The sequence below is a fragment of the Cyprinus carpio genome, chromosome A1 (genome assembly GCF_018340385.1).
Source record: "Cyprinus carpio isolate SPL01 chromosome A1, ASM1834038v1, whole genome shotgun sequence".
NCBI lineage: Eukaryota > Metazoa > Chordata > Actinopteri > Cypriniformes > Cyprinidae > Cyprinus > Cyprinus carpio.
The window spans coordinates 18720283-18744289 of NC_056572.1; the positions used below are offsets into that span (position 1 = coordinate 18720283).

The 24007-nt window shown below is 37.3% G+C and overlaps 1 protein-coding gene across 3 annotated transcripts in view; it reads right to left on the minus strand.

The window, feature by feature from the left end:
• Nucleotides 1-716: 716 nt before the first annotated feature.
• The window catches only part of LOC109080004 (radixin-like), a 106868-nt gene continuing 83577 nt past the window's right edge, over nucleotides 717-24007 (minus strand). For all 3 annotated transcript variants that reach the window (XM_042756333.1, XM_042756349.1, XM_042756342.1), the window contains exons 11-15: nucleotides 23649-23779; nucleotides 14500-14660; nucleotides 5064-5156; nucleotides 3053-3274; nucleotides 717-2624 (exon numbers count right to left, since the gene is read on the minus strand). In XM_042756333.1, the coding sequence (XP_042612267.1) occupies nucleotides 2460-2624; nucleotides 3053-3274; nucleotides 5064-5156; nucleotides 14500-14660; nucleotides 23649-23779 (772 nt within the window). In that variant the 3' untranslated portion in view covers nucleotides 717-2459. The remainder of the gene's footprint in view (nucleotides 2625-3052; nucleotides 3275-5063; nucleotides 5157-14499; nucleotides 14661-23648; nucleotides 23780-24007) is intronic.

Here is a 24007-nt window from a genome sequence, read left to right on the forward strand (position 1 = left end):
CTGACCAACTTTATGGAGATGCAGATTTCATTTTCCAACAGGACTTGGCACCTGCACACAGTGCCAAAGCTACCAGTACCTGGTTTAAGGACCATGGTATCCCTGTTCTTAATTGGCCAGCAAACTCACCTGACCTTAACCCATAGAAAATCTATGGGGTATTGTGAAGAGGAAGATGCGACATGCCAGACCCAAGAATGCAGAAGAGCTGAAGGCCACTATCAGAGCAACCTGGGCTCTCATAACACCTGAGCAGTGCCACAGACTGATCGACTACATGCCACGCCGCATTGCTGCAGTAATTCAGGCAAAAGGAGCCCCAACTAAGTATTGAGTGCTGTACATGCTCATACTTTTCAGTTGGCCAAGATTTCTAAAAATCCTTTCTTTGTATTGGTCTTAAGTAATATTCAAATTTTCTGATACTGAATTTGGGATTTTCCTTAGTTGTCAGTTATAATCATAAAAAAATGAAAAGAAATAAACATTTGAAATATATCAGTCTGTGTGTAATGAATGAATATAATATACAAGTTTCACTTTTTGAATGGAATTAGTGAAATAAATCAACTTTTTTATGATATTCTAATGATATGACCAGCACCTGTATAGCAGACATACCAGCTGAGAAGAGAAAAATAATGCATGGTCAAAAAGACTGGAGAAATCCATAGGTCCAAGACCTGTTAACCATTTTTGAAAAGGTGGATTAAAAAAAAAAAAAAAAAAAAAGGTTCTGGGTAGGTACAATCTTGAGAGAATACTCATCAAGAACAAGAATGGGGAAAAATAAATGTGGGACATTCTAAACAGGCTTCATAATGGGACAGTCAACACACTGCAGTATGACCAGATGCCACACAATTTGTCATAACTTTTGTAATAGATGAATGAGAATAAAATACTGACAAGATAGCTTTGGTATCAAATTGCAGTGTTTCTTGAGGATGAATTATCAGCCACATACTGTATCTATCTTAGTGATGCTAAATACAACAAAGCATCATTATAAGAATAAATCTGCCAACAGTTAACTTCCCAAGAGATGCTCAAACCAAAACAGACACAAACAGCAATATTATGATTTTGGTGACAAACTCAAAAAGAAGAAACAACATTTGCCTCTCTCTGCCGTACACTAAGTGTTTGACTAACCAGTCACCATGTTTGACAGTAATGAGGTAGTGATTCGTCCTGAGAACAGGACTGATGTTTTCATATGCTCCCCAGCCAGAAAGGCCACGGGTATTGCAAAACAACCACATGTGCATGCAGGTGTACTAATACATTCACACAAAAATGAAGGGGGGAGGGGGGGGGGGGCAGATGAACAGAGAGAAAAAGCGCCCACATGCACACAACTTTCCATTAACTCAGCAAATTCAATTCCTTAAGCAGTTACCCCATAATTAAATTTAACATCCCAATTAAATCACAAGGTCACTAAAACAAGCAGATTGTCCGTCTGTTCATCTGACAGCCCTGGCCTTTGTGAGCCGGCAGGCAGGGAAACCCAACAATATGGTGACTGGACAAGAAACACTAGGTGTTTGGGAGAATCCTCTGTTGAGATCAAATGACCCAACACAAGCGCTCCATCACAGGGCCTCTATCACATTCTGTCAGCTCAGAGCTACATCTTTTGAACCTGAATTAAACATCGTCTTGCACTGAAGAAATAAAACTAGTAACAAAGGTCTTGTCCAGTCTAAATCCACAGTAATTATGGATATATGCATGGTTTGCACATGGCTAGCAAGAGTGATAGCCTCCCTTTGGTTATGGTTCACATTCATTCAAAAGACAGGTGCCTCTGTTCCTAAATTCTTCACTTGAATTTAGGGGCTCTGAATTTGATTTCATGGCAGAGTTTTGGTGCTATTTGTGCTTTTCAGATGTGGCACTGTGATTCTTAAGTTGCACACATCTTTCATATGACCCTGAAAATGATCTTCCTTCCAAACCTTGTCTTGTTAACCCACTTAACTAAAATGGAGTAAATAAAATGGGTGAAAAAAGAAAAATGCTTTTACACATTTTGAGCATACAGCTGAAAAAAAAAAAAAAAAAAAAAAAGGCCATTTAATAAAAAAAGATTTTTGCTTACATTTATTTTAGGCTCTTCTTAAATACATATTTCCAAGCATTTAAAGTAAATAATCATTCAAGAGTTCTGTACGATGCACCACTTGCTCCTAACTGGATGATTCTGGAGTAGGGCTATGAGGAGCTCAATACGTGGAAACAGCCTGTTGGGTTGATCACAGGAGGAGAGTACTTTGGCAGAGCTTGAGGGAGTGGCAGCCATGTCCCTCAAGCCTCTTTTAAGGGGTTAAAGGTCAAGGATCACCAGACTATAGGAGAGGTATGGGCAGGCAAATGTTGTGCTTGTAAGCCAGCCATCAAGGCATTAGGGCTACAGGGTGGAAAGTGGGGTGATCAAAGACGATGTACAGCCATCACATGGACTCAAACTCATCAACACGCTGCTTAGTGTTGCCTTGGCGGATCTGGCGTAGGGTCTTGTATTTATCCCGGCCGGCCTTCACATTCTCTGCATGTAAAACATCATTTTGGGTCTTCTTGGAATCGTCACGGGCCTGGGCCAATTCTGAGCTCAAGGCCTGCAATGAAGATGATGTGTAAGCTATGCAGGTATATAATATTACTTACTGGTATTTATTTTACATCACAACATCTAAACAGTGAATCTAGCTAGTGTAATCTATCTGCGAATTTAGCTAACTCAGTCAATGTAGCGCAATAAAACCAATTCGTAGTCTTTTCTACTGCAATTTCACAAGAGGCATGACAATGTTGTCAAAACTAGTTGTGGACACCTGATATAATTTATGTTCCTCTGTTTGCTGTGTAGAGCTTCTCTGCTTTGTCATCAAAAAAAAAAAAAAAAAAAAAAATTCTGAAAGTGCTCCCAATGATCTATTGAATTTAAAATTATTTTTAGAAAGTTATCTTTATAGTTATAGTTATCATACTTGGTGTGAATGGGCCTTAACTCTCCAAAATCATGTATGTTAGCAGATGGCTTAACCTGTAGCTGTTTTTTGACACGTTCATTCTTCTGGGTCTCTGTGAGCCTTTCTTCCTCACTTCGCTGGTGAGCAACTCCATCATTAGAGAGCTCAGCACTGGCTTCTGCACTGCTCTCGTCGTGCTCGTCATGTTCGTTCTCAGCCGCACCACCTGCTGTAGCCGACATCACCAACTTCAGCTCCTCTTTGTTTTTTTCCAAATCTTCCTGAGCAGACAATGCCTACAAGGATAAGTGAAAAATGCATCAATAAGCAAACATACAGCTTCAACCGCCCAGACAAGGTGGTAAGCTAGTGGTAAACTTGACAGGGAATCAGAGAATGAAAAATGTAGTCAGCCTGTTAGATCCTTCTGACATGCCAGGAATACGGTCTCTTTACCCAAGAGGCAGACAATTAATGACAGTTTGTATCAGACAAAACACAATGTTAAAGGAATAGTTCAGCCAAAATTTTAAATGTGCTAAAAAGGCCATCCTAGTCATAGTACTAGTGATAATAACAGCTGGTTATGGTCTCAGGTTCTTTAAGTTGTACATAATTATATTAACTATTTGGGGCTAGAAATATACAGTAGTAGTAGCATAACCTCTGATTATTGTTTGAGCTTTAAGTTGTACATAAAGTTATTTTAACTATCAGGGGTTAGATTAAAATACTATTGAAATATTAACATTTCATCGTACTAGCATAACCTCTGATTGTTGTTTGAGCTATAACTAAGTTGTACACAGGTGACTGCAGGGGGCTAAACAGAACTACTATTTAAAGAATGGCAAGTAAGGGGCAGCTTATCAAATAGTATTAGTCATTATTGCTAATGATCATACTTGGGAGTTTGTGACCATGAGTTCTGCGGAAAAATGCAGACGCGAGACACTCTGGGAGACACAGATTCCAAATGAATGAATAAAATATAAAGAAAAGGGTTAACTAGAATAATTAAGTGTAAGAAAAAAGAAAAAAAAATGAACAACCAATTTGCAGGGCAACCTAAATTCAAGGTCATAATAAAATAGAGTCAGATAGGAAGTTAACCATTTTATCATCTATAACACAACTGTTCATACGATTTATTTATTTTTCTATTTATTTTTCAATATTTGTTTATTTAAATTTACATATGTGTATTTTATTTTATTTTTATTTTTTGTCTGTGTGTTGTTGTCTCTGTGAACTGGAAGCTTATGTCACTAAAATTCCTTGTATGCGCAAGCATACTTGGCAATAAAGCTCTTTCTGATTCTAAATTTAATTTCTTTGCGCAAAAGTCAGAACATGCAGGAAACCATCAGCCACCAGCCTTCGTTGGGCCAATTGGGTGGACTTTACACCTGTGTGACATCACAAATCCCACAACATTCAAATAATATATATACACACAGTATTTTAAAATCTTGGTTAACTACAATTTTTATTTTTTTATTTTTACTAAGGAGGACATTTTAAGCTATGAAACTGGTAGGATGTTTTAATTGTACAATGACGTCTTACATGTTGAAAGATCAAAGAAATTTAATTTCTCATGTCATGGCCCCTTTAAGTCAAAAGTCAGCTTAAAACATGAATGTGGATGCGACAGAGCCGTCTGAAATTTTCAGCTAAAATTAGCATTTTTATCAGGTTCCTATGCTTAGGTTCAGTAATTTACTTTAATGGCAATGTATAGGTCCTTTTCAATGCCAGTAAAGTGAAATAACTAAACATAAATACAGGAGCCTCGTAAAAATGCTAATTTAAGATTCCAAAACCACAAAAACATCCAAATTAAAGAACAGCTTCTTTCCATCATCTATGTTAAATTACATATTCCTGTACACATAACTCCCCCACCACATTTGAAGAATCTTAATCTGTTGGTCTTCATCAAGGCTTTCCTAATAGAACATACACGGCGGGTCAGATCTTGAAAAACCCCCAAATTGTTTCAACAGTACCACTTCATGAAAAATTATTTCACCACATAGACAATTTGCATCACATATATGAAGTATGTATAAAATGTGTTACTTTATGCTGCCATTCTGTTGCCTCATCTTCCTTTTTTCTCTTGGCATCCTCCAGCAGGGCAATTTTTGCAGTAAATTCTCCCAACTCAGCTGCCTGCAAAAACCAAGCAGCGCACTGTTACCGCATCCACACAGACAGTATACACACATATATAATACACACACACACACGCACGCACACACACACACACACACACACACACACACACACACACACACACACACACAGAAACACACAATCGCTTACCATTTTAGTACAAGACCAATGCACCACCAGTCTTAAACATGTATTTGCCTCTATGTGTGGTACATACAATCTCAAATATCGAATAAATAAAACAACATTCTAATTCACTGACATAATGATAATGAATAATAAAGATATCAATTATCATAAGTCAGAGCAAGTAACAAGCCAAGTACTTTTACACACACAAGGAGTTTGTCTTGGCGACAGGAGCTTCCAGTGCAGAAGAAAGTACAGACATAGTGCATACAAATATACATGATAGAGCAGAAATACATAGGAATTACACAGTAGAGATAAAATAACAGTAACATAAGAAAAATAGACAATTTTATAATGCAACATAATACAGAAGTAGAAATATATAAAGAATACAATTGATTTAATGAATTTACAGATATTATTTACAAGTGTACAGTTTATGTAGTTTACAAATGTACAGTTTCCAGTTGCCATGTATAAGTGTGTCAGTTATAATGTTATATAAAGTTTATATAAAGTTTTAATTGTCCAGGCTGAATATATATATATATATTTGGACCCCTTTCTGATTTCTTATTGTTTTGCATGTTTGTCACACTTTACCGTTTCAGATCATCAAACAAATTTTAATATCAGTCAAAGATAACACAAGTAAACACAACATGCAGTTTTTAAATGAAAGTTTTTATTATTAAGGGAAAACAAAATCCAAAACTACATGGCCCTGTGTGAAGTAGTGTTTGCCCCCCTGTTAAAACTATGGTTTATCATACCTGAGTTCAATTTCTCTAGCCACACCCAGTCCTGATTATTGCCACACTTGTTCGCAATCAAGAAATCTCTTAAATAGGACCTGCCTGACAAAGTGAAGTAGACCAAAAGATCCTCAAAAGCTAGACATCATGACGAATCCAAAGAAATTCAGAAACAAATGAGAAAGAAAGTAATTGAGATCTATCAGTCTGGAAAAGGTTATAAAGCTATTTCTAAAGCTTTGGGACTCCAGCGAACCACAGTGAGAGCCATTATTCACCAATGGCAAAAACATGGAACAGTGGAGAACCTTCCCAGGAGTGGCCGGCCGACCAAAATTACCACAAGAGCACAGCAATGACTCATCCAAGAGGTCACAAAAGACCCCACAACAACATCCAAAGAACTGCAGGCCTCACTTTCCTCAGTTAAGGTCAGTGTTTATGAATCCACCATAAAAAAATGGGCAAAAATGGTCTGCATGGCAGAGTTCCAAGATGAAAACTGCTGCTGAGCAAAAAGAACATAAAGACTCATCTCAGATTTGCCAGAAAACATCTTGATGATCCCCAAGAATTTTGGGAAAATACTCTGTGGACTGATGAGACAAAAGTTGAACTTATTGGAAGGTGTGTGTCCCATTACGTCTGCCGTAAAAGTAACACAGCATTTCAGAAAAAGAAGATCATACCAACAGTAAAATATGGTGGTGGTAGTGTGATGGTCTGGGGCCGTTTTGCTGCTTCAGGACCTGGAAGACTTGCTGTGATAAATGGAACCATGAATTCTGCTGTTTACCAAAAAAATCCTGAAGGAGAATGTCTGGCCATCTGTTCGTGACCTCAAGCTGAAGCGAACTTGGGTTCTGCAGCAGGACAATGAACCAAAACACACCAGCAAGTCCACCTCTGAATGGCTGAAGAAAAACAAAGTGAAAACTTTGGAGTTGCCTAATCAAAGTCCTGACCTGAATCCTATTGAGATGCTGTGGCATGACCTTAAAAAGGCGGTTCATGCTCGAAAACCCTCCAATGTGGCTGAATTACAACAATTTTGCATAGATGAGTGGACCAAAATTCCTCCACAGCGCTGTAACAGACTCATTGCAAGTTATCGCAAAAACACTTGATTTGAAGGGTGAAGGGTGGCCCAACCAGTTATTAGGTTTAGGGGGCAAACACTTTTTCACACAGGGCCATGTAGTTTTGGATTTTGTTTTCCCTTAATAATAAAAACCTTCATTTAAAAACTGCATGTTGTGTTCACTTGTGCTATCTTTTACTGATATTTAAATTTGTTTGATGATCTGAAACACTGAAGTGCGACAAACATGTATATATAAAAAAAAAAAAAAAAAAAATCAGGAAGGGGGCCAACACTTTTTCACACCACTGTGTGTGTGTGTGTATATATTCCATTGTTAACCATGGTGACCTGCAAAGAAACGCGTGCAGCCATCATTGCGTTGCATAAAAATGGCTTCACAGGCAAGGATATTGTGGCTACTAAGATTGCACCTAAATCAACAATTTATAGGTTCATCAAGAACTTCAAGGAAAGAGGTTCAATTCTTGTAAAGAAGGCTTCAGGGCGTCCAAGAAAGTCCAGCAAGCGCCAGGATCGTCTCCTAAAGAGGATTCAGCTGCGGTCGGAGTTCCACCAGTGCAGAGCTTGCACAGGAATGGCAGCAGGCAGGTGTGTGAGCGCATCTGCACGCACAGTGAGGCCAAGACTTTTGGAAGATGGCCTGGTGGTGTCAAGAAGGGCAGCAAAGAAGCCACTTCTCTCCAAAAAAAAACATCAGGGACAGATTGATCTTCTGCAGAAAGTATAGTGAATGGACTGCTGAGGACTGGGGCAAAGTCATATTCTCCGATGAAGCCCCTTTCAGATTGTTTGGGGCATCTGGAAAAAGGCTTGTCCGGAGAAGAAAAGGTGAGCGCTACCATCAGTCCTGTGTCATGCCAACAGTAAAGCATCCTGACACCATTCATGTGTGGGGTTGCTTCTCATCCAAGGGAGTGGGCTCACTCACAATTCTGCCCAAAAACACAGCCATGAATAAAGAATGGTACCAAAAACACCCTCCAACACAGCAACTTCTTCCAACAATCCAACAACAGTTTGGTGAAGAACAAATGCATTTTCCAGCACGATGGAGCACCGTGCCATAAGGCAAAAGTGATAACTAAGTGGCTCGGGGACCAGAATGTTGAAATTTTGGGGCCATGGCCTGGAAACTCCCCAGATCTTAATCCCATTGAGAACTTGTGGTCAATCCTCAAGAGGCGGGTGGACAAACAAAAAACCCACTAATTCTGACAAAACTCCAAGAAGTAATTATGAAAGAATGGGTTGCTATCAGTCAGGATTTGGCCCAGAAGTTGATTGAGAGCATGCCCCAGTCGAATTGCAGAGGTCCTGAAAAAGAAGGGCCAACACTGCAAATACTGACTCTTTGCATAAATGTCATGTAATTGTCGATAAAAGCCTTTGAAACGTATGAAGTGCTTGTAATTATATTTCAGTACACCACAGAAACAACTGAAACAAAGATCTAAAAGCAGTTTAGCAGCAAACTTTTTGAAAACTAATATTTATGTAATTCTCAAAACTTTTGGCCATGACTGTGTATATATATATATATATATATATATATATATATATATATATATATATATATATATATATATATATATATATATTGTGATAAAAGTTCCTTATTTTCCATAATGTAATGATAAAAATTAAACTTTCATATATTTTAGATTCATTGCACACCAACTGAAATATTTCAGGTCTTTTATTGTTTTAAGACTGATGATTTTGGCATACAGCTCATGAAAACCCAAAATTCCAAATAATTAGCATATCATGAAAAGGTTCTCTAAACGAGCTATTAACCTAATCATCTGAATCAACTAATTAACTCTAAACACCTGCAAAAGATTCCTGAGGCTTTTAAAAACTCCCAGCCTGGTTCATTACTCAAAACCGCAATCATGGGTAAGACTGCCAACCTGACTGCTGTCCAGAAGGCCATCATTGACACCCTCAAGCGAGAGGGAGGAAGACACAGAAAGAAATTTCTGAACGAATAGGCTGTTCCCAGAGTGCTGTATCAAGGCACCTCAGTGGGAAGTCTGTGGGAAGGAAAAAGTGTGGCAAAAAACGCTGCACAACGAGAAGAGGTGACCGGACCCTGAGGAAGATTGTGGAGATTCCAGACCTTGGGGGACCTGCGGAAGCAGTGGACTGAGTCTGGAGTAGAAACAACCAGAGCCACCGTGCACAGGCGTGTGCAGGAAATGGGCTACAGGTGCCGCATTCCCCAGGTCAAGCCACTTTTGAACCAGAAACGGCGGCAGAAGCGCCTGACCTGGGCTACAGAGAAGCAGCACTGGACTGTTGCTCAGTGGTCCAAAGTACTTTTTTCGGATTAAAAGCAAATTTTGCATGTCATTCGGAAATCAAGGTGCCAGAGTCTGGAGGAAGACTGTGAGATGCTTGGTTTCGATTTGTTTTGCAGAAATAATCCTTACAGAACAAATAACACTAATGATTACATTAACACTAACACCCGCTAGTGGATAAACACTCTGTTTTATTAACCCTCTGGAGTCGATTAACGCGTATACGCGTTTTGGGGTATTTTCTCCTGATAACCCTGAAAAGAACTTAAATTACACTTTCAGTTTTGATCGTACAGATAAGAGCAATACATCAATCGAATCTGTAAAGGGTCTACTTTTTTTTGTATACAGACATAATAACAACAAAACTTTGTGCACTTATAAAATAAAGATAACCAAACAAGGAGTGCTGTCTGCAGCCTTTGTCTGCGCTGATCTTCAGTTACAAATGCATCATTAAAATGAACTGTAACTCAGTGAATACTCAACACAGAGACATGAGAGAGATATCTATAGAAGGCCTGACATGTCTACTTTTAAACTAAACAAGTGCTGCCGAAAACAAATATTCTGTGATAAAGTAATTCATATGAAAACAACGCGATGTCCGTTTTTCACGTCTCCCTTCATTATCTTCTAATGCGACCACGCCCCCGCGCCGAGCGCACTTTTGAGATTCAAATGTTTCACTGAAGCGCCCGGCTTTTGAATACGCCCACACAACAGAAGACAACGCAGTGAGATTGTTCTTCAAGATTTTTTTATTTTACTGTTTGCTTCGCGATGAGAGGAATAAGACATAATTCACCCCAAAAAGATGTGATGTGGTTGAGGATTTGAGATTTGGATTTCCTCAGAAAAAAAGAATGAAGCACTTTATTCACCAGAGATCATAAACATGAGTAAGTCTCTTATTTATGTATATACTTGTACTAGTTTTCACATAACGAGTAAACATTTTACTAGTTAGACTTTTTCCAAAGACTTTTTCCAAACTATAATTCCTGACTAAATGTATAATCAAGTGAAATATTATGAAGTTTCAAAAACAATATACACTACTACACCATTCAAAAGCTTGATGTAAATAATATAAATGTACCAATAAATGTAACTGTAACAAATGTAAGAAACAATGCTGTTCTTTCAATTTTTCCCCCCTAAAAAACCTGAAAAAAATATTCTCAGCCCTTTTCAACATTAATAATAATAATGATGATAATAACAATAAATGTATTTTTTTTTTTTTTGTAGAAAACAAGATTGTTAAAAGGATTTCTGAAGGATTGTGTGACTGGAGTAATGATGCAAAAAATTCAGTTTGAAAGTCAGCTTTGATTGTTCCTAATAAACTGTTTCACTGCACTCACAAGTGAATATTAAATTATGTTGTGGGATAATTAAATATATTCTAAATAAACTACAAACATAAAATTATATAAATTTATTTTGTCCTCACATTCTTTCTTGTAACTCATCCCTCTCAGTGACACAGCTGACTGAATGGCTCATTATGCAGGCCTTATGCAGGCCTTTGTCTTCTCAGGTGTGAATTCATGATAGTTGACGCCTACTCGCATATGACTATTACCAACAAAAAGTGTCTTAGAAAATTTAAATCAATATATTGTTTTCTGTAAGTTAGTAAACAAGATGATTTTCACATCATTTAGAAGAAAAAAAATTCAAGGCTACAAGCTCCAGTTCTCAAAAGTCCTGTGAACCAATTTTCTATATGTGTTTTATTGCCTTATTTAAGTGATTTAACATTTTTAGTTTTTCACTAACCACGCATAACATTTTTTTTCTCAAAAACACAATCATGAACATACATGCTGCTCACATATTATTATAGCCCAGTTTGTGCTGATTACAGTGAGATTAGACTTTAGCCATTTAGATATTTATAAGAAACTGAAAAAAGCACAAATGTCAGGGCATGACAAAACTTCTCCAGGCCCCAAAAATACCCTTAGACTCCAGAGGGTTAAGGGCAGGGTCAATGCAGCTAGCTATCAGGAGATTTTGGAGCACTTCATGCTTCCATCTGCTGAAAAGCTTTATGGAGATGAAGATTTCGTTTTTCAGCACGACCTGGCACCTGCTCACAGTGCCAAAACCACTGGTAAATGGTTTACTGACCATGGTATTACTGTGCTCAATTGGCCTGCCAACTCTCCTGACCTGAACCCCATAGAGAATCTGTGGGATATTGGTGAAGAGAAAGTTAAGAGACGCAAGACCCAACACTCTGGATGAGCTTAAGGCCACTATCGAAGCATCCTGGGCCTCCATAACACCTCAGCAGTGCCACAGGCTGATTGCCTCCATGCCACGTCGCATTGAAGCAGTCATTTCTGCAAAAGGATTCCCGACCAAGTATTGAGTGCATAACTGAACATAATTATTTGAAGGTTGACTTTTTTTTGTATTAAAAACACTTTTCTTTTATTGGTCGGATGAAATATGCTAATTTTTTGAGATACGAATTTTGGGTTTTCATGAGCTGTATGCCAAAATCATCAGTATTAAAACAATAAAAAGACCTGAAATATTTCAGTTGGTGTGCAATGAATCTAAAATATATGGAAGTTAAATTTTTATCATTACATTATGGAAAATAATGAACTTTTATCACAATATGCTAATTTTTGAGAAGGACCTGTATATATATCATATTATACACATATATATATATATATATATATATATATATATATATATATATATATATATATACACACACACACACACATATATATATACCGATATGGGTTTTTCTATAGCCATATATATATATTAGAGATCGACCGATATGGGTTTTTCTATAGCTGACGCTGATGCCGATGTTTAGAGGTCAGGGTCAGCCGATGGCCGATATGTGCTGCCGATTTTTAGGGCCGATATCTTGAAGTTTTCCCCTTCATTTGCATGCTAAAATGTCACACTAATAATAAGTGGATGCACAACATTTCTAAAACGTATCATTTATTGAGCACTGACTTGAACCATCTCTCGAATCTTAATTTTGTGCACTGCACGGAAATTTATCCAAAGTTACCCAAACAAATCAATAAACTGACCAAGTATTAAATATATAAAACAGGTAAAAAAAAAAAATTATATATATAATATATAAATATATATATATAAAAAGTCAAGCAGAATTTTTCAAGTTTGTTGGAACATAAATGTAAACTTAAATATACATTTAAATAAAATAGATAAAATTTTTTAAATAAAAATCAATTAAACTGAAAAATATAAAAAATAAAATATATAAAAATAAATAATAGTAGTGCTGCAAACACACTAGCAACCAGCAACATTTGTGTTTGGTATAAATGACAGAACATCTAAAGTGCATTCTAATTTCAAACTTACATCGCAGTCTGTTCATTATTAAAATAAAGTACAGTCAACCAAACATATAAAAGGTTACACTGGTCAGTTTAAATAGACCGTAGTAGACCGGTCCACTATGCTGTTATGCCAAGGACGTTTTTGTTCATGTGAAGAGGATGAACTTTTCCGTCTAGTTTACATTAAAAAAAAAATATTATAGTTTAACATAACAGTACATAACAGTTAACATAACATAACAGTTTTGAGATGTGAGCAATAACCTCCAAATACATCAAAATCGAACATTTTGCAGAACAGGATCAAATAAAGTACTGGTCATAATACTCGCATAAAATGTTTAATGTGAAAAAGCGGTTCACTGACTGCGGAGCACAGCCACAAGTGCCACAGTTACGTTTGGGATAATTTTATTTTTAATACTATAGTGTTATTTGAAAACATTGCAATTGCGTTTTAGAATACAACAATGAGCACCACGAAACCATTTAAAGAGGCGCATTCAGCGGTCTCCTTGACGGGAAAGTCAACTAAGTAAAATGATCTCAAACGTATGGCGCGCTCTCTTCATTTTATCAAATGATCATAATCACATCTATTCATTTTACAGTCCTGCTACTAGCATTTTATTCAGACTAAAACCCCTTTAAATCGGGTGAGAAAGCTTTTTTTCCGAGTGGCTTTTGCACATAATAATAACACAAAAACAAAAACAATTTCAATAATTAAGGTTATTAATTGATCGTTAATTTAAACGACGATCGATCATGGAAATGATCAAATATTGACATCCCTAAATGCAAATGAGTTGGATGGAAACATGGCTATTGTCTGCATTAAACCATGGTTCCGAACAAATGTCATTCACCGTTCTGGGCTTCTCCAGGACAGCTGTCTCTCTGAGCACGGTGCTGTCTGTGAGCGGGGTGGAGTAACATAGCTCTCAATCACGCTGCAGTGTTTGTGAGAGCTGCCACCTTCTCCACCCCATTTACAGAGTGAAATTCTCTGACTATCTTTATCTCCCAGGACTGTTGTTGAATCTTCCAAAAGTTTTGGCTTGGGGTCCTTCACATGCGGCAGCAGCACTTTCCACCGCACCAATAACACGGGGCTGCCCGTCGACGTGCCTGAATTTAAATTGGCGCTACTAAAGACGGATATCGGCCGATGCAGATATATTAAAAAATGACAAATATCGGCCCGATATATTGGTCGACCTCTAATATATACACACACATATATATATATATATACTGTTCTTGTGAGTGTCCCAACTTCAGGTCTTGAGAGATGGTGGTGCCCAGAAACCTGAATGACTAATGCAGCCACAGTGCTGTCCATGACGGTGAGTGGGGGAGTGCAGGGCGGCTTTCTATAAATGGGCTTCAGCCAGTTGTTTCATCTGGTGGGTGTTCCAATAGCATCAGCTACTAATGCCTCATCTCCTTCCCTATTCAGGGAACCAAGGTAACATCTTGAACCTACACGTTCTCAAAAGGTTTTATATATCTCTCGGCAATGTATCCATCTGTACCAGAGGTATTGTTAGTTTTTAGTCTTTTTTATTTATGCATTTATTTCCATTTAATCGTCAACTATTTTTATTAGCTATTTTATCAATTTGATGTTGCATGTCTTGATTGTTCATTCATACAAAAAAGGCCAAGACGACATACCAATTGTTCCTGGTTCTTCATCTGGTCAGCTGCTTGTTTGGCCAGTGCTGCTCTGGCCTCCTCGGCTGCCAGTTTCTCTTTCTCCAGCCTCTCTGCCTCCTCCTTTGCTTTTCTCTGCTCCTGTTCAAGCTCTAGAGCTCTGCATGTTTGCTCCTCCAGCTCTACACAAACACAGACACACATGGAGTATAACATGTGATGCTTATATTAATTAGAATGTAGCAGAAAGTAGCATTATTTAACTTCCTGATGTAGAAGCTGGAGAATTAAGGAGGTACCCTTGATTCTCTAACATCTACATCAGTAAACTACTACTTTTACATAACTTAATTACTTAATTTCACAGGCTAGATTAGTTTGTGTAAATAAAGAACTGTATTACTTTAGTCAATTATTAAAGTATTACATCGGTTACATAGGCTGATTTATTCATTTTTAGTTTAGTTTAGTTAGTTAGTTTAGTTAAACTTTATTGTTTGTACAGATTTCCTGAACAGATATTTATCTTTGACACTGGCATAAAAAAATACATCCTAACAGATAATACTATACATTCACATATCACATAATAAAAAAATAAATAAATAAAAAATAAAAAAAATAATACATTTGCACGTCCACACATATGCATACACGTGTACACACACCTACCCAGAAAGATACCTAATGATAATACCTCAATTAAGAATTTGATTTAAAACCAATGATACCAATGATACAAATGATCTTTTATATAGGTTCTTTTTAGCTAGATGTATATGCAGCCTTCGCCCTGAAGGAAGGGCTTCAAAGCATGAATGAAGTGAATGAGTTTGGTCTGAATATACTGCAATCGCCTTTTTTCCATAAAGTGTAAAAACAGCTCTTGCATTGTACTCTGTTTCTGGCTGGGGATCTTATTTGTTTCGTTAATTACTTGTATTAATTTATTTTTTTGTCTCATTGTTAAATTGCCATACCACGATACAATATTATGTGTTAAAATACTTTCAATCAATCTATAAACAATGGTTAGGACCCTCCTATCGATGCTAAAATTTCTTAGTTTCCTGAGTAGACCTAAACGCTGTCTCGCTTTCTTGTGTATATGGTCCACATTTTCCTGGAATGAGAGTTTGCCATCAATGATTGTACCTAAATATTTAAAATTTGAAACTTGCTCTACCTTTACACCTTTTACAGTAATTTGTTCATATGAGACACCAGCCGTACCAGTCCTATTTTTATTCCAACAGCATAGTTCCGTTGTCTTCTCAGTGTTCAATTGTAGATGACTATCTTCAAACCACTGAACAAGACTTTCAATATACTCAAAATAATTTAAACTATTCATGTCCAATTGGCAAGAGATTAAAACCAAATCATCAGCGTATTTGATCAGGGTGAGATCATCCCTGTTAGATTGAAGTTCATTAATATAGACAAAAAAAAGCTGAGGTGATAACGCACATCCCTGTGGTAACCCTGAATTCAGGACTGTATAATCAGATGAGATTCCACTGACACAGACTCGTTGGGGTCTATTTCTTAAAAAAAAAAATCCATAAAATCAACCAACTGCTTACACCTAAATCTTGCAATCTTTCTTTTAAAATTTGTGGTTGTACTGTATTAAAGGCTGATGTAAAATCCATGAAAAGAATTCTAACATGAGCATTTGTTTTATCTAGGTGGTGTTGGGCCTTATGTAACAAGGTCAGAGAGGAATCCACCATGCTCCAATCATGCATGTAAGCAAATTGTAATGGATCTACAAAGCTTTTAATTTGTGACATCAATTCTTTCACTTTGGTAACCTCCCTTATCTCTACTCTCATAGGTTTAGATTCAATGAGAGTATCTTTATTCATATTATTAACACCTGTAATATTGTCAAATCGTGAATAAAAAACATTTAAATTATTAACAAATGTATGGGGGTCATCATCAACCAGTTGTATTCGTTTCTGTTGTCTACCCATCATTACGTTTAGCCCTTCCATGCATCTCTAAATTTCCACTTGTAAATTTCTTCTCAACTTTCCCTTTATACTGTATTTGCACCTCCTTTATCTTACATTTAACCTCTTTATTTAGCTCTTTTATTTTATGTCTCTCATTCCTTAAAAAAGCCATTCTCTTCTTATTTAAAGATTGATTAAGATCTTTGTTAATCCAGGGTTTGTTTTATGGAAATACTCTAACGTTTTTTTGATTGAACCACAGTCTCTGCACAAAAGTTAATATAATCAGTAATCGTGTCATTCAACAACTCATGATCATTGCAGCAATTAAAATCATTAAAAAACAAGTCCCAATCGGTGCTCCATGACTGCACCTGCTGGATAAGTTCCCCCACGACTTTGGGGAAGTCGTGGCCTAATGGTTAGAGAGTTGGACTTGCAATCCAAGGGTTGTGAGTTCGAGTCTTGGGCTGGCAGGAATTGTAGGTGGGGGAAGTGAATATACAGCGCTCTCTCCACCCTCAATACCACGACTGAGGTGCCCTTGAGCAAGGCACCGAACCCCCAACTGCTCCCCGGGCGCCGCAGCATAAATGGCTGCCCACTGCTCCGGGTGTGTGTTCACTGCTGTGTGTGTGCACTTTGGATGGGTTAAAAGCAGAGCACGAAATCCTAGGATGGGTTACCATACTTGGCTGTATGTCACGTCACTTTCACTTTTCACTTTCATAACAGGTTTAGTCCTTTTTAACATCTGCTTGTATTTTAGGAGGAGATGGATGACGTTATGGTCTGAACATCCTAGTGGTGGATGTAACCGTGATACATAAGCACTGTCCACATTGCCAAAGCATTTATCTAAGGTTTTGTTCAGTCTCGTCGGACAAGTTATATGTTTTTAAGTATTTGGGATTTTAAGAACAAGGGAAAATGTGCTGAATGTTTCATTTCATCCAAGTGAAATCAGCAAAGCAGTTAGACTGAATTTACACTTGTTTTAAACGCGAAGCCAGACACAGGTTGCACGCATACGTCAAGTCTCGTCCATATCGCCAGGTGTATCGAAAGCCAAGTGGTTCAGAATTTGCGTACTTTTCACAGCCATATCAATATTAAAACACAGTTTTCATAATGCCGAATAGGCATTAAAATGTACCGCTATTTCAATGCATGGTGGCAGACACCACCATGCATTGAAATAACGCCACATGCCGACCAACGTTAAGTTAATGCCACACGCCACTTAAGATGCAGATTTATTTGCTCATCTACATGGACACACCTCTCATGGCTACGAGGACTCTATGACAACTCGGAGCATCCAGTTTGCAAGAGCAAGGAGATGGCAAGGACAGCCCTTACAATTCTAGATACAGGGGAAAAATGCAGCTGAATGAGCTTTTGTCTCATAAAGTTATCACACGAGTCACGAATGAATGCAAATTTGGAAATGATTTTATACAACAGTTAAATGAATAAGAAAATAATATTATTCTTTTATTATTATTATGAGTATCATTTCAGTTTAAAAAATAGTTGGGGATAATTTCACAAAAATTTAAATTCTGTTTTTTACATTTATATTTAATTACTCCGATGTTGTTTCAAACCTTACAGTATTTATTGCTTTTGAGGAACATTGGAAGATGTTTTAAAGAATGCTGGTAACCAAACTGTTTTAGTCTGTAAATATATGTCGATTCAGATGCAGCTTATTTTTAAAGCTACATTTTTTTCTTAGATTTTTCTCATTCTTTGCTTTTCTCATTTAACACAATTAGGCTGATTTATATGTATAACTTTAAAACAGGGGTGTGGACTTGAGTCAGATGACTTGGACTTGCCTCGAGTCCCAAATTTGATGACTTGATGGCGTTTACACAGTTGGCTAGAGCAGTGCTGATTGGGGAGAACGGAGGTACACTCACTCTATTGGTTAGCAAGGCTGTCACTCAAGGCTGGCAGTCATGCACATGCTCTGGAACAGAGTAATATTGTGTCCACATCGCAGGCTTTGCGATTAGCAAACCGCAATGTCTCAAATCGCGATTGTGATTCGATTTAGATTAATCACACAGCCCTATCAAAAAGGCAAATTCTATGAGGGCAACTTCAGCAGGCAACCACATGAGACATCATAAATACTGGCATAATACTACAAAATGCCTGTGTTACTGGAGACTGTTTTTCGATCCCTCAGATCTTTCCTATATGCCAAACACAGACGAATCAGCAACCAACCCCAAAACCGCAACAAATCTAGCTAATGGGAAACATGGGAACTCAGAAGGAGTATGCAAAAGGAAACAAATCTTTTTTTCAGAACTTCCTCAGAAGAAAGTCCTAAAAGAGGTGAGAGATTTAGGTTTAGTTAGTTTAACACTCCACTAATGTGGAGAAAGTCATTTAGCCTCTGACATCACATTTTTTTTATAGCTGCTTTCAGCTTGGTATATAATACATTTCTACGAAAGTCTTATACAAATCTTAAAGGGTGACTCCATCCCAAAATTAAAATTGTGTCATTAATCACTTACCCCCATGTAGTTCCAAACCCGTAAAAGCTTTGTTCGTCTTTGGAACACAATTTAAGATATTTTGGATGAAAATCGGGAGGCTTGAGACTGTCCCATAGACTGCCAAATAAATAACAGTGTCAAGGTCCAGGAAAGTATGAAAAATATCGTCAGAATAGTCTGTCTGCCATCAGTGATTCAACCATAATGTTATGAAGCAACAAGAATACTTTTTGAAGAAAACAAAAATAAATGACTTTATTCAATAATTCCTCTACTCTGTCTCTCCCCACATCAGCGTAGCGCCATTTTGGCAATTCTGAGCAGTACACAAATGGCATACGCTCTTCTGTGTCAGCCGTGCTGCGTCAATGCGCTGTTTGCTTTCAAACCAAATGGTAAATACACGTAAAAAACGTATCCTTGTGGTGCGGCTGACACAGAAGAGCATAACAGGACTCTTGACTAACTTTTTGCATTGGTTGCCCTGGTTAGGTGCACCCAAATTTTCAACCACATCACATTTAACACCGCAGTTTTACAAGATCACCTTTTTTTTTTTTTTTTTTTTTTTTTTAAATAAAGGCAATATTGACTTGTAAATGATTAACTAACAATCTGGTCAACATAAAGTTCTTTATTTGAAGCACAATTCTACAAGAAAGGTAACTTACTGAAAAAGTGTTAGTGCTTAAAGTGCTTCACTGAGCTGAAATTTAAACTAAAAGCATCTCAAGATAAATGAAATAAAAATAAAATCTAAATTTAGTGTTTTAAGGGCTTCAAACTGAACATTTCATGGCTCAATGTCTTATGGACTAAACTCCATTGCAGTCACATGCCCCTCGTATGGCCAACACCTGTAGTTTGGCCTTCTTAATCTTTGGCCTTGGCTAAACCAGCTGGCCACACTCTCTCTAGCATCAAAATCTTCCAGACTTGCCCCCTCTACACTGATTCTTATCAGATCTTCCACTGTGTCTGAATGAAGGGATGCTAGTGTCTGATTTGAACAGCTAAACAGTCCCTAAACAGCTTTTACTACTGTCTCAGCTATTAAAATAGTTCAGTTTTGAATGTAATAGCAAAGTGATTATATTTCGTTTTTTATTAAGTTAATTTAGAAAAACGTTGGGAGCATTTTTTGTTTGTTAAATATGTTTTAGTTTTTGTTTTTAAAGTAACAACCAAGAGGCCAGCGTTAGACAGTGAGCCTAAGTTTGATCAATTTAGCCTTCTCAAATCATCACGACTCGCCTAAAATAAAATCTATAGATATAAATCAGTTCAAGCAAAGGAGCGTCTAATGAGATGGTGAGTCAGGATCAGCAACTTCATCCTTGCGACACAGACTCAGAAAACTCTAGTTTATTAGTAAATAATTCTAATATCTCCTTACTATTTCTCCCTGTCACATTTATGGTAATTACTTTTGCCGGTGCTTTGTGGCAAGCTTGAGCCCATTGCATGTATTTGAACGGAGAACTGTTCAGCTGCGCTGCTGCTGTGGGACAATAAACACTACCGAGCCGCTCTTGACAGTCGCGGTAGCACATGCTCGTGTTGTTTCCACCAGCGCGGCAATTATTTGTATTTTTTTCATCACTAATTGATGGATGTCTAAACTATAAAAGTAAGGAGAAGTCTAAAACAGGTGGAAGGCCCAGCCCGCATCTGAACTATTACGTGAAAATTATCCCAAACCCGGCTCGAGGGGCGTAAAAAAAGTAGGGGGCCATTGGGCTCGGGCTGAAATGCAGGGCTCTAGTGTCTGTTGTTGAACCACAGTGAGACTTTCAGAGTTGCGGAGACTTTTTTCCCCCTCGAACGGTGCAACCTCTGATTTTTTTTTTTGTCGCACCATTGAGAAATTAGGTCGCACTCTAGAGCCCTGAGTAAGCCGCTTGCGTACTAGTCAGATTTGTCAAAATGGCGTTTCGCTGATTTGGAGAGACACAGAGGAGAGGAATTGTTGAATAAAGTTGTTATTTTTGTTTTCTTCGTGTACAACAAGTATTCTCGTCGCTTCATAACGTCACGGTTAAATCATTGATGGCAGATGGACTATTCTGATGATGCTTTTCATACTTTCCTGGACCTTGACACTGTTATTTATTTGGCAGTCTATGGGACAGTCTCAAGCCTCCCTGTTTTCATCCAAAATATCTTAAATTGTGTTCTGAAGATGAAAGATGAAAAAAAACAACAATTTAGAAGTTTTTGAGCCTCTCTGCAGAACGGTCTGTCTTTATAGGCGGAGTGCACTCAAGACTCGCAAGTAAATGCCCACAGCTATGATCGGCTAACAGTTTCGCTTGTTAAAATAACAAATGGATGCGGCTGTGACGTACTCTGAAAACAACATGCGTGATTTGGCTTAAAAACTTATAAATACTCAGTATATATCAAATGGTCTGGAACAGACAATGCAATAGTGTAGGACTTCAACCATGTTCCTGGGGACCCACTGTCCCGCAGAGTTTTGCTACAACCCTAATCAAAAAAGTGAAAGTGAAAGTGAAAGTCGTGACATTTGCCAAGTATGGTAACCCATACTCGGAATTGGTGCTCTGTATTTAACCCATCTAAGTGCACACACACAGCAGTGAGAAGTGAACACACCATGAACACACACACGGAGCAGTGGGCAGCTATATTCAGCGCCCGGGGAGCAACTGGGGGTTCAGTGCCTTCAGGTTACAAGTCCAACTCTCTAACCATTAGGCCACAGCTGCCCCCAAACACACCTGAACCAGCTAGATCAAGTTTCAATCTCAAGATTGCTTGAAAATACACAGGCAGGTGTGCTGAAACAGGTTGGAAATAAACTTTGCAGGACAGTGGGTCCCCAGGAGCAGGGTTGAAGTCCTCTGCAATAGTGGTAAAAGCACATTTAGTCACACTTATGTGTTCTAACATTACTGTTGGATCAACTATAGTCAGACTCAGCACTGCATCATCGTTTACTTTCAGTCTCTCTGAAAAGCCTGAATCATACTCTCGTTTAAAAATGAATCCGTAGCAAAGTAAAGCAAACAGTGTTTCACTGACACAATCTGGAGCTGTTTGCCAATTTTACCCTGTGTTTACACCGGACGCGAGAAGCACAACGCGAATATAGACAACAGAACCCATTATACCCAGCTAACAATTTTTGGTTCCCAGAACGTTCCCAAGAACGCCCCCTGTTGGTTAGCCAGGAAAGTTTTCTTAACGTAAATAGAACGTTCCCTTTAGGTTAGGGGAACGTTCCAGGAACCTTCTGGGAATATTCTCCTAACCTAAAGGGAACATTCTATTAATGTTCTGAGAACGTTCCCAGAAAGTTCTCCTAACCTCTTTACTCTGATACTGCTGCTGTACATCAGTAATCATCCAGCACTCCCGCAAGAAGCATGGAAGATGGACGGATATGTACCTCAATAATCAGTACTAAACCATGTCTTGTTTTATACTATTGTTAAATCATTAAAGATAATCAGAGCACATTTAACCATCATAAGGAGCATTAAATGAGTTTGAATTATTCGTTCTTTATCATCCATTCTTAACTACCATGTACCATATAATAACCTAGGTTTTACACTTCTTAAGCACCAAATAACAATGACTTTTTTTATTGAATGAAATTTTATTTTTCCAGACATTAAAAATGAATAACATTTATTTGACTTTAAGTAGGATAACATTACATAAATTTCTTACCACTGAATTAACGATGATGTGCTTCTCTCTTTTGGTCAGTAAAAAAATAACAACAACAACAAAAAAAAACATGTTCTCTTCAATTAGATGTCAAATCTCTCTGAAATCACAATATTTACTCTCGTATATATTAATTATAAGTATTTCTTCAATAAAAAGATCAATAAACGAATGCTAGTCAGTCAGTAAAACGAAATGACTGTCAATTTTTAAATTATATGTGTGCTGGAGAAGTGCGTGCAGTTCAGAGGTGCGCAGTAAAGATACAAACAAACCCTTGGCTTAATTTCAGCTATAAAGTTGTAATTATATTATCATTATAAAATTTGACTATTTTAATGTCTACACTTTATTAAAAGCTTATTTCAGACATGAAATTTTGCAAAAATCGTTTGTTTATAATTAAAAATAGTTTGTTATGATTACAAATATATAATTTCAGAATTAGAATAATCAGAAACATCTGCAAAATTTTTATAAGTTTACATGGTTATGACAAACAAACATAAAATACACCCAACATTTTATAAAAATAAAATTAAAAACAACCTGCAGGGAACATTCCCTTTAGGTTATAAAAATAAAACCTAAAAATAACCTGCAGGGCACGTTCTGGGAAGGTTTTCTTTAGGTTATAAAATTAAACCTAAAAATAACTTGCAGGGAACGTTCTTATTTGGTTCCCAAAAAAAACAAACAAATGGGAACATATCAATTTTTTCCTTTAAAATGCTCAATAATCATTTATAAATGTATGTTTCCTGTCATTTTTTTACATTTTTTCATTTTGTCAAGTCCATGCAATTTATTGCTATTTAAAAAGACATGGTTTATTATGGAGCAATAACAATTTTGGTATTGTGCAAAATTTAAGTCCTGAAGCCAAATCATTTGAGAACCAATGATGTAAGGTGTTCTACTTCTTAGCATTAGAGGGAAAGAGAGAGAGGGATCAGCCTGCACAATGAAGTCCAGATGTTTGTACCTTTCTGTGCTTTTATCGTCTGTTCTTCAATCTGTCTTAGTCTCTCGATTAACTCATCCTTTTCCCGCTCTATTCTCTCCTTTTCCTTTTCTGCATGCTCTCGCTTCTTCTTCTCATTCTCCAGCTGAGCTCTGATGGAGACAGAGAATAAATTTGATTTGTGCAGCAAAACCTCAAAGTTACTTTTGTCTTATGCCCAGAGTCATCACTTCCAAGAAAACAGAAAAAAATAAAATAAAATTCATAAAATTAAAAGTCCACATACCTTGTAACTTCACAAAATTAAAGTAGACTAAGATTCTAAAGCTCAATTAATATAGATTATTTTTTACGATGTCCTCTAACTTTTTGAAGCTTGA